At 35.5% G+C, this 12,377-nt stretch overlaps 1 protein-coding gene across 3 annotated transcripts in view; it reads left to right on the top strand.

Annotated features, from left to right (window-relative positions):
• FSTL5 (follistatin-like 5) overlaps window positions 1-12,377 on the top strand; it is a 235,197-nt gene that overhangs the window by 52,663 nt on the left and 170,157 nt on the right. For all 3 annotated transcript variants that reach the window (XM_009995923.1, XM_009995922.1, XM_009995921.1), the window contains exon 3: window positions 5,664-5,912. In XM_009995923.1, coding sequence (XP_009994225.1) covers window positions 5,664-5,912 — 249 coding nt within the window. The remainder of the gene's footprint in view (window positions 1-5,663; window positions 5,913-12,377) is intronic.

Here is a 12,377-nt window from a genome sequence, read left to right as displayed (position 1 = left end):
GGGGGGTGGGGAGCTGTGAAGCTGGGCAGGGAAGAATGGGGGAGAAGACAGTATGATATCCAGTCAAAAATTCATTGCAGGTGGGGGCAAAGTAGACTGTTGTATAAAGTACTCGAGCTCAGTTGATGGCTGCTGAAAGAGAATGATGGCACTGCAAATGAATGATGTATTACTATCACCCCTATGCGTGGGAGCAGGGTTCAGGGGTTCAGCTGAAAGAGGCTGGTGCTCATCCCACCCCTGCCAGGGTGAGGGGCTACCTTCCTCCCCCCCCCTTCCTGTCTTTGAACTGCTATTGCTGCCAGTACCAACTTCTGTTTTGCCTCTGTCTCTGAGAAGCTTTTGAAGAGACACACATTGCTGCTTTCAGTGACAGCTAGGGCTACCGGAGTTGTGGAAAACAGTACATGATAAGGAACTGCTTGACAGACCTGTTAAGAGGAGGGTTTTTTTTCTGTTGTGGAAATACGAATAGCTCGCTCTTATCTTCTTCAGAGCAGGTTTGCACCTCTTCTTTTGAAATATCCCTGGGAGGAGGAACAATATTCTAACAAAAGGGGTTTTTACTGTTTTACACTTTTAAACCATTAGAAAAATAGTGATTTAGGTAAAACCTGCATATTTTATGTCTGTAGATTTATTCTCTTGAACTTCATATTTCTAATCCTACTGTGTGGTTTAAAATTATCCCTCACATTTTACCCACTGATTTATATGTGTGCAGGCATTTTGTTGTGGTTAATTAGAGCTATGTGGTACCTTCTTGTGCCTATGTATTGGTCATTTTTAACTTCTTTCAGCTCCTATCTCATTACCTTAATATTAAAAGGTTTACCTTAAAAGTATAAGGCAGCAGAATTCCTTAGACTTAATTGTAATTCTAGTGCTGTTGAACTCATCAGAAAAATTATTCATGTGGTCAGCCTTCTGTGAATGCTTTTCCACCTTTATGAATGGTGGCATTTAGCTATTTTGTTCGTACTCATTGTATTCAAACTCTGATTGTGTTTGAAATGCTCCTGTAATGATTTTCCTTGTGGTGAAGTACCATAATTTTAAGTTTTCTGTCACCTATGAGATTTTTTTTCTTCATACTTGTGATTTGACAAATCTTACCCCTTTCTCCTCTACCAAATTTAATTAGACAAACAAGTGGCTCTTTTTTCCTCGACTATTGTATCTTGTTTGTTCTTTTTTATTATTCATAACTTTGTTATTCTGAAGTAAGGAACAATGCTATTATTAAGTAAATTTTCTCAGCTATAATTTCTTGCCATAGTTCCCTCTTCCTTTCATGTCTGTCTTTGGCCTCCACTACAGCATGTAGACAACTTAAGAATGTATTGGATAGTTAATTGATTTTTTTTTCTTCCTGTGCTTTAAACTTAACATCTAGACAAACTGAAGATAATAAGAAAAAAAGTTGAATATGAAGAGGGGAGAAGGGACCTTTAAGTGGAAAGACAAAAATACAGCTGTAGAGCTGGAATTGTCATTTACGGAATCCTTTTAAATAAAAGGAGCAGAGGGGAACAAGACTGTTGACCCCAGAAATCAGGATCAGTTACTTCTACACAGGATAATGATGTATTATTTCGAAAAATGGCTGCTGTTTTTCCAAATGACACGTAAATAATGCTACACATCGTGATAGAAGCAGTGAATGCAAATTACGTTGTTAGGAACATAATTTAAAAAATCATCTGAGTTTGTGAGAGAGGGCTCAACTTACCAAAAGCCTGTATGTGTTCCAGCCTAGGGCCACCTGGAGAATGTGGCAATTCATACGCTCATTAATTTCCAAAGTTACCATGTGTGATGTTTTGTTAAACTGATCAGTTAAAGGAGAAAGTCTATATTCCTGTCAGCCTTTTGATGCTAAAACATGTGCTTGATTCCCAAGTGTAAATGATGCAACTGTGACCTAAAACTTGCTCAGCTATGGGTGCTGTTAAGCTGGCTTTAGTCTAGGGAAACATGTATGAGGAATCCTAAGTGACAGCTTGAAACTCTAAGATTTGTCTTAAAAGAAAAGAAAAAAAAAAAAAAAGCATTCTCAATTTTCTGAAAGCAGACTCTTTTCTTTTTACTTGTTTCTTCATTTTATGTCTATTTAGAGTTTCAGTTTCAAAAGAAGCTGAAAAAAACCTGCATGACTGCTTTGGCTGTCTTGGGCATAATACATTTTTATTGGTATTTCTTAAACTGTGGTGTTTTTTAACATAAGTCAGGAAATATTTAAATTGTCATAGCTTTATTTTCAAATTAATATGAAGTACATTTTGTTTTCCATACTCCTTTAAACCCTTTCAGAATGTATTGGTTTACACTTTCTTTGCTGCAAATTCAGAGTATGCCAAGGTAGCTAATATGGGTACAGGTACTTTTCTACACGGGCATTTAAAAAATAGAATTCTCAAAAACTTCCATTATCACTCTATCAAAAGTATGCTGGCATTAGTAATAATTCCATGTAAGCAAAACAGTAGTGGCAATTCCCTGAGAGTCACTGGAATACACAGGTGTTTTGTTTAATGGGCTGCAGGGCTAGTTTATACAGTGAGTTTTCATTCCTCCTACCATGGTACAGACAGGAAGACAGCTGCAACTCGGTGAAAAACATATCCTAGGTAAGAGTCCTGAATATTTTGCAATACCTCTACCAGTCAAAACAAACAGTTAGGTCACCCTAACCAAGCACAGAGGACTAAAAAACAATGCTGTACTTAACTTGCCTTTATCAACTAAGCCTTAGTATGACTACAGAAGTTTTTGTATATCCAATTTTTATCTCTATTTTTAAAGACTTGTTTGGCAACAAGCAAAGACTTGAAGATAATGCAATTCTGTAAACAAAAAGTTTAATGCTTTTTGTACTGTTCTATTGGGTCAAACATTTTGGTTTTGTTTTCAGCTCTGACAATAAAGTGCTAGTGCTTTTTATCCATAGCTAGTAAGTGCCCCTTACCAAGGCTTTTCAAAACGTTTGAAATCTCTTTTGTTGTACTGGTTTATTCCTCTGTGAATCAGAAGCCTGGTTGTCCTTATATTTCATTAATAATTCCTCAGAAATGTAAAGAGGAAACATAAGTATCTGTGGAAAAGCTTCTCTTGGTAGTACTCACAAATAGTTCCTTGCAATTATTTCTTCATTATTCAGTTGCAACACTTAGTGCTGCGTTGCTTAAAGAATCCAAGATGACTGCATATGCCCTGCACCTTTTTTGTCTTTCAGTGTCTGTGGTATATTTGTTTACCTTTTCAGAATTGGGTGTGCTTTTAGTTCAAATTTCTATCAATTATGTTTGTGAACTTTTACTCACCTCATTTGAAGTTGCATGGATTTTATTTAATTGTTTGCTATGAGTGATCAGGCAACCACTCATTGGTGGAATTGTTTAAACGGTTTTTTTCTTAAATATAAACATGTTCTGTTTCTTAAACAGAACACTTGAAACACTGCATAGCTGATCCATTTCATCAAATACATTAGAACAACTGCAAGTTCCTACATTAAAAATAGCACAGAACAATTCTTGTTAAACATGATGAAGGCATTAAAAATAGATGAACTGAAGGCAGAGACTATGTCTGAAGAAAGATTTCTACCTCTTTTGACATCAATGGGAATTTTACTATTGACTTCAATGGGAGTTGCATATGCAGTGATTTATGCAAATATATATTGCTTTGGAATAGTTAATGGAGTAAAATGGAGGCATTTATAAAACATTTCATAACAAAGTCGTACAGTTTTTCATTAGGGCAAAACACTTGCTTGTTTATTGATGTACATGATTGGTATATGCTGACATATACCAATATTATAAATATCAATATAAATTATGCAAATCATTCTCCCTCATCTGAAAGTAGCTGTTTTGCATTCAGACATCAGATTCAATTATACTACTAAAATTAAGTCCCAAATGAAGTCTTAAATTGGTTTCTGCTTTCACAGCAGTATATAGCAGTGCATTGTTGAGTCACCACACACCTCTCAGTATTTCAGAGCAGTTGTCAGATTGAGGTCTTTATCTTCCAATTCAGAAAGCAGAAATAATAATGATTTATGTACTTTGGCCTCAAACTGCAGCAATTCTAATGCTTCAAGGAAGCCCTGTAATTCTGAAATGTGTGTGTCTGACTCGTTCTGTACTCTTGGATGTTGCAAGACTGTATTTGAGGTTAGCAGTAGTAGAAGAAAATGGGCTTTACGTTAATTTTTGTCACTAAATGTCCGTTGTCTGTATATGGTAGTGACGCATTACCACAAGGAATGGTATTTTCAGAAACTTATGGGATATTTTTAACATTTAATTGAGTTTGCCTATTTCAAGTCAGTTTGCTGCATGAACAATTAAACCCACCATCAGCCTGTCCTGTACTGTTTCATCCATGTGTATAAAAATGACTGTAATGCAGTTATATTAGATATAAAATATCAGAGGTGCATATATAGTCCTTGCAACTTAGTTCTATCAAGTTGTAATAAAATAATACAGCTTTAAGGATTGTCATATTAAAGCTAAATTTCATAGTTGCATGCTTTCCATAGTACATTTGTCTGTAGAAAATTTCTGCTGTATGAGAAAGCAAAGAATCAGTGCACTGATGTCTTAGGTTTTACAGTCCTATAAGCTTACAGTCCTGTAAGAAGAATAAGTGGTAAGGGTTTACTTCTGCCATTGCAGTTAAAAACCACAAAGTCTTAGTGATTAGAAACAATGTATGTCAGACTATGATATTGTCACATAAACTCTTCACTACAGCATATTAATACTACCAAATTAAACATTGCCATTTGCTTATTTGTGCTATTTTTTTATCGAGCAGCTGAGCATCATTCAGGTAGGATAAGGAAAGTACTGCAAGGAACTGGAATACTAGATATATATGATATTTGATGATCCAGTTCTTATTCATTCTGGAGATTAGGAATGTTAGAGCAAGAGAATAAAATGTAGTAACTGTGAAGGGCAGCGCCTTTGGTGTACCACATTTGGTGCTATTTTAATATTTTATACTTATTTTAGGAAACAATTATGGTATCAGAGCAGCTACATACTTGAAGTTTGGGTAATTGCAATTGACAGTTTGGGTTTTTTTCTCTTCCTACCCTTTCCATCACCAAGAAGTGACTGCATACTTAGTTCTCTGGCAGCCAAGAGGGAAACTGAGGATATGTTAAAGGAAACATTACTGTGCACTGAACTTCCTATTTTCCCTAGAGATCTGCAATTGACAACAGTACTTATTTGACATGTTGGCAGCAGCACAGACAGGGTAGAAAGTGGACAGATTGCTTTGGTAGCCTAGTGTAGACAATTCATTTCAATATTCTAGGAACAGAAGAAAGTGAGAGTTGCAGCTAGCAGAAACTCCTTTACTTTTACTGCACCCCTTGTAAAGGCCTGTTGCTTATCCAAATCCCATTTGTCTCACTAAAATGCCAACAGAGGCTCATTTAACTCCTTCTAGCTGCCATTAATTTTATATATTAATCCTGCATTTCCATCATGCTCTGTTCCTTGAAATATCATTCTTGGCATCACAGAGCTGCTGTTCTCTTTTATTCTCCATTTAGGTTAAGAGCCTTGACCTAGCTCTAGTTATTCCTGTGTATCAATCTCAATGTGTGAATTTCTACTTTTTTTTTTCAGGGTATATGAGTCAAGGTGGCCATTCTGGATCATGTGAAAACAAGTATTGTGGTCTGGGTAGACACTGCGTTGTGAATGGAGGGACTGGCCAAGCGGAGTGTCTGTGCATGGAGCACTGCAAGCCACATTACAAGCCTGTCTGTGGTTCTGATGGAGAGTTCTATGAAAACCATTGTGAGGTGCACCGGGCTGCCTGTCTGAAAAAGCAAAAGGTCACCATTGTCCACAATGAAGATTGTTTCTTCAAAGGTAAGCATGGCTGAACAATATCTGGAATCTTGCTATCATGTACGTGTTTTCAAGCAGTTCAATCAAAGCTCTATGGGAGGATCCACAGAGTGAACACATGAGTCAAATATTTAGTACAGTATGTATCTCACTCCAGAGATATCCTATGGATTTTTTTTTTTTTTTTTTTTTTTTCTCCGTGGTCCTAATTGTCATCCCTTCTTAAGCTAAATCAATTGTGAGGTGCACCGGGCTGCCTGTCTGAAAAAGCAAAAGGTCACCATTGTCCACAATGAAGATTGTTTCTTCAAAGGTAAGCATGGCTGAACAATATCTGGAATCTTGCTATCATGTACGTGTTTTCAAGCAGTTCAATCAAAGCTCTATGGGAGGATCCACAGAGTGAACACATGAGTCAAATATTTAGTACAGTATGTATCTCACTCCAGAGATATCCTATGGATTTTTTTTTTTTCTTTTTATTTGTACTCAGTGCTCTGATTAGTCATCCCTTCTTAAGCTAAATCAACCAGTTGTCTTTTGGAAATGAATCCATGGAAGCTTGTCTTATAAATATGGCTGTTGACCTAATCCATCTGAATGTATTTACAGTCCCAAAGCCTGAAGGATATTAATATTTGTTACAAGAAAAACAGAATTTAGGATTTCAGAGGCATTTTGTAAGGCTGAAGCACCTGCGCTTATACTTGAATGTGATTTGATAGCCTAACAGCTTGTTCATAGTTAAGTAAGTCTTCCTTCCTTTGAATTTGGACAATGAAGAGTTTACTTTTGTATTTACCAAAGCATGCAGTTTACCTACTTTTTAATCTTCTGAATGCTGAGAAGTATACATTGTTAAACATCTTATATTGTCACTTATAATGCCAATAACTGCAACTTTTTTATGTAGTTTGAGCACACCTTGCAGGTTTCTGAAACTGCTAATACAGACCTTGATTAAGCATATGTATGAGTGCTTTGACTGATTTGCAGTATGTTTTTACTGGTTAAAACAGACAGATGGCTTTTGGGGGGTGGGGAGAATGTTTTTAAATAAGGCCATTTGTAATGAGATCTACTTAGGGATTGAAGTAATTAATATTCTTTATAAAGACTGTCCCATTTCTGTTAACATATGTTGTGGACATAGTTGCATTCTCAATAGTAACAAATAATAACAACTATCATCACAGAAAAAAAATCTGCTGCAATATTTCTGTTAAATGAAACTCATCTTCAACATTAATTTAAATGAAAATATTCCACTTAAATCATAGTTTTCAAGATTGTATTCTAGTATAAAGTTGTTCAAGTGAACAAATTATAAACTTTCAAAGTTGAATTTTTCATTACATTTCTGGTTGAGGGATTGTCTTTTAAATGTAAAGTTAGGGGTTTTTTAACAAATCCAAACATTCCCCGTAATTCCCAAATACTTTCACTATTATGAAGGGTATTGTACTAGAAAAATTGAATTTGGGGGGTGTGGGGCGGGATAACTCACCAAAAATTATATTTTTTGTAACAATTTAATTAAAGAAAAAAAATATAATGCTTACACAATTGGGCTTTGCATATTTGTTCATTGCTGAGTAGATAAGGTGACTGGCAAGGCCAAGCACTGTGCTTCCTTCAACAGGACATGTTAAGCTCAGCAACTTTATCAAAACATGTTAGGGGTCCATAGATTAAACAGGACTGTGTGAAAATCTTATAAGGGGAAATACACTTGTAAAAATGAAATTTAAAATTTGTTCAAAATTAACTGTGGACACTATAAAAATTGATATATCATCATGATATATAGACTTTAAATAGCATGTTTTCTGAAGTAGTGGAAAATGAATATTTTATTTCAGGTGTATAGCTTATAGGGCTTGTAGCAAATGGTTTGTATTTCAAAAAAGCAAACAATCTCAACAGTTTTTTGTTGTGTGTTTTGTTGTGTTTGTTTTTTTTAATTCAGTACTCTGATAGAATAAATGACAGTAAAAAACACTAAAATGTTCAAATTTATGGTACTAATTTTAGTTCTTCAGTGTGCTGTACACGATAGAAATCAATTCAGAACATGTTTGTGAAAAATTGTATTGTTTCTTTTTCTGAGGGGAGGAAAAATGTAGTGAGGTTTATTTACAGAAATGGAAAGTGAGACAGTACTTCAGCTAGAAATATCATTCAAACACTGCCTAAAGTTTTGGTAGCTCCTCCTTAAGTTTTAAATTTACCATGTTAGATTCGTGTCTGTTGTAGTGGACAATGAAGTATCCAAATGGTGTTCAACTTCTGGTACCTAATTTAGATGCTGGATTTAAAAAGTAGGTTTCTCTTTAGTCAGTGGTAATATTCAGAAAAGGACTAAGGTGTGCAAGTTACTTGTTCTGAGTTGCCTTCTGAAAACTGTTATATACCAAGATACTCGGGTCTTCTAGATGACTACAGAGTGTAAAATATTTAATTTTCTCTCTTCTTTCTCATGTTCACTCAATTTATGTTACACAGGTGAGGCTGGGGACAGATATTTTCCTTTATTTTATTTGGTGTATATTAATTTGGCATATATAGGCTGTACCAATTACTAATTGTAATCTTGTTAACTTCAGCTTATTCATTGCTGTAGCACAGCACAAATGACAAAGCATTGTTGCCATTTGTGGAATATATTCTCCAACATGGTGGTGGGTTGACCCTGACTTTATCAATCCCCTTCTCAGCTGGACCAGGGGAGAGAAAATATAAGGGAAGGCAGGGAAAGAAGTAGGAAGTTTTAAGTATCTCTTTGTCTTTCCCAGACAACTGGTGCTGTTATGCAAATTGTACATTTTTTACACGGATCAAAGTAATGGCCATCCTTAGTTAGAAATTACTTTTTCTCCACTCTTACAGTAATTTTTCTGTCAGATGCTTATTTGTATGTCATGATGTCTTGCATCAGACACTGAACAATTTTTCTTAATGTCCTAGATGTTGACTGTGACCATCTGAGTTAGTCAATAAGCTGTCTCAAATTCTCATATGGAGGCAAAACGTATTTTGCAGAGAAGCTAATTAATTTTAGATCATAGAAGAAAGGATCATATTAGAAGTATTTTCTATACCTATTGAGTACTTAATTTTCCACCTGGGAAGTTCAGTGTACTGTGACTTGCTATTAGTGAATGCAAGTTCAGCAGTCACTTTCAGAGATGCTCTCAGGCCTTAACTGTGTAACAATATTTTAAAATATTAAAAATTATTCATAGAACTTCAAAGAACTCTAGGAAATCCTTGGTGATCTAAGGAATGTTCTGTGTAAGAAAGATCTCAAATTATTATTTCAACTGATGGAATGGGGAAGTAAGCAGTTGCTTGACTCGTAGTTTACTTAGCCTTGGTGTTTATCGTTTTTGTGGCTTCATTAGTTTTTAATGCCTGAACAAAATATAGGAGAAGATAAAAGTGAAAGGAAAGGTATTAATAGAGGGAAGGAGAAAAGGAGTGTCAAGGAGAAAAGAAGGTGGTGGATAAGTGGTGGGATGGTGAGTTTAGTGATGGGAAGTAGAGGAAACATAAATGATTAACTAAAGGAAATAGCAGTGGTGAGAATCTAAGTTCAGTTATTCACTAGATCTGACATTGACAGTGTGAGCAGGTAAGTGTGACATTCTGATGCCATTCTGGTTTGGCACCACTTTTGTTGGCTTGCTGACTACATGGCTATTTGGATGGGTGGCTTCTGCAGGCTCTCTGCTTCCAGTGTTCTGGCTGTTCTCAGGCCATGCACTTCGTGTGTCAGAGCAGATTAACATTTTGTGCAAGAAGAAATCAGGCCTTCTGGTTCTCGCTACTATTGATACTGTTGTATAACGCCTTCCTGGCTGTCACATTCTGTACATTTTACATTAAATCTATTTCTATACACAGAGATACACCCAATTGTTATGACAAACTGTTGTTTACTTGGAATGCTCCAGAATGTAATAGGTACTCCTATGTATTATGACTTTTCTAGAATATTTCTGGGATAAAGGTTACTCCATATTTAAGCTTTTATTATAAGTAGCTTCTGTAGCATCCTTATTTTACTTGTCTTTCTATCCTTGTCTCATTTTTCATTTGGTGAATCTTTTAATCTGTTAAACTGTCTGTAAGCATAATTTTTTTTTACTGCTCTTACTAAAATGGCTAGATTTCTTAGGACTGCTGTGTTCTGGCCAGTGTGTTTTCTCAAAAGAGAAAGGAGAAACTTGGGAAAGGAAAATTTGCTGCAGATATGCAGTTGTTCAAGGCAGCGAAGAAAAGAGCTATGAACAGATTCAGAAGCAGTATGGGCAAACTGGAAATACTCGCAGATGATAACAAGATGATCAAAAGTACTAAATGGCTTATAAGGGATATGGAGAAGGCTTACAAAATCAGCAAGGCATGCTGAGTATAGATATGAGTAGTCTATCTGGTATTCCAATAAAAGAACTAAAAATTAACAAGACAGCAGGAGCAGATTCAGAACAAAGCTTTGGTGTTTGTTTTGCGCACAGCACATCTCTTGAGAAAAAGCAACACAGGATTTTAGAAGCAGACTTTGCAAATACTAGGTGAAAGGCTGCAGGCTTTTTCTTTTGAAAGTAACTTCAACCTAAATCCTAACAGTAGCCCACAGAAAAGATCTAGAACACCAGTCTAGCCTTGCAGGTGGCTGCAACAGGGATAGCTCTAATTCATTGTTTTTGTTTTGTTTTTTACTGTGTGTGTGTGATTTGTGCCCTAGGTGACTGATTTTAGGCTGGTTCCTAAAATACTGACACATTGATTTAGAAGCACTGATATATTTAATCTGATTTAATGGCCATATACTTTGAAAGCAGAATACAAGTCTTTGCCATCCTACCAATTTCAGTTCAGGAGATATTTCTTCTTAAATATAAATCTTGAATACCCAAGCTTATTATTTAATGTTAATCATTAGACAGTCTCAACAGACATTCACAATATGTTTATTTGAATGGCATTCTGGTATAATGTTTTCATTGCAATTGAACTTCTTCCTAAAGTGTCTTTGCTTTTTCAGCTGGCTTCTCTGCAGTTCTCAAAAACATCATTATTATATCCTTTCTGAAAGCTTGAATTCCTGCAGATAGCATATACCCTTAAGGTTGCTGCTGATTAACTGTCAAGCTCCAGATACATATTCAACATAAACTGGGTTATGAAAAGAAATTTAAGAAATCTTTTAGAACTCTTATCAGAAGACTAAGAAGCAAGATTCTGCTTAATCTTAAAACATGTTTGATAGAGCATGGGAATTATTTGATGTACATTAGGAATTCAGCCCATTATCTGTGTATGTTCACTTTAGTGCAACACTTAACAATTTCAGATTGTTTTTTTAAGAATTACTTCATGCAGGATTTGTATATGCTTTTAACTATTAACATGAGTAACTGCAGATTCAGAGAGTGGTAAAAATCAGTGTTGTGTTAATGGCAGGTATATATTCTTCTTTCCGCGTTTTTTGTTGGAAAGTGGTGCTCTAACCAATGGAGAATTGTTTTTTTTAATTGTACTTCAAAATAATGACCTAAATTTTAGCACTTTTCCTCTGGTCTGCTGTGCCCTCATGATTCATTTGCTTGAGCTGTATTGCTTATGCGTTTGGAAGACTGTAATTGTTTTTCTTCAAGCATCCGTGAAAAATTTGTCACAAGCACCTCTCTTAAATTGCCCACAATTTTCTTAAATTGCCTAAACTAACAGAAATGCAAGGCCTACCAATGTAATACCTGCTACTGAATCTGCAGAGTGAACGTGAGCGCAGGGTATTTATGATACTATCTATGTAACATGCTTATTTTAAAAAATTCATCCTACTCCCTGCATTTATTACTGTTACTGGTATTGTACCACTTTGCAACTGAAGCCTAGTACTCTGGGCTGTGATGAACCTCAAACACATTATAAATACAGGATTTTTTTGACTGGCTGAAGATATTCTGTAAAGACATCTCTTATTTTCAGTAGCTGGAGCAGTCCAAATTGTTCTATATTAATTCCTTCAACACTGGAATAAATGTGTTGAGAAGCTCTAACCTATTATGCATTCTGCATTCATATAATGATGAGGAATGTATGTTCTCTAGTTAACCTCTGCACAAAACTTAATGAAGCTAAATTGCCTTTAGAGGCATCACGGCTGTTAGTTGCCACACAATAAGTGAGTGTATGGACATCACAGATTTTTGTTGGTAGAAGTATTTGAATTTACCTGCTTCATTACTAGAAGTTGAATCTGTTCAGAGAAGTTGCACTTATACTGAAAGCTGCATTTTGAAGTCTCTATCAAGACAAGAAACATTTTAAATGTAGATGTGATTAAACAGATGGTCTATTTTCTTAATGTAGATGGCAAGTCATTGCCTATTTATGATAATATACTTACACTCTGTCTGAGCTTTAGAAATTTGAGTGAAACTATACTGGATGTTTTTGGTTTTGGTTTGGGGTCTA

The sequence above is a fragment of the Chaetura pelagica genome, unplaced genomic scaffold (genome assembly GCF_000747805.2).
Source record: "Chaetura pelagica isolate M959 unplaced genomic scaffold, ChaPel_1.0 scaffold142, whole genome shotgun sequence".
NCBI classification, from domain to species: Eukaryota; Metazoa; Chordata; class Aves; order Apodiformes; family Apodidae; genus Chaetura; species Chaetura pelagica.
The sequence above is the reverse complement of the archived record's forward strand: the minus strand, read 5'-3'. Positions and strand labels throughout refer to the sequence as shown.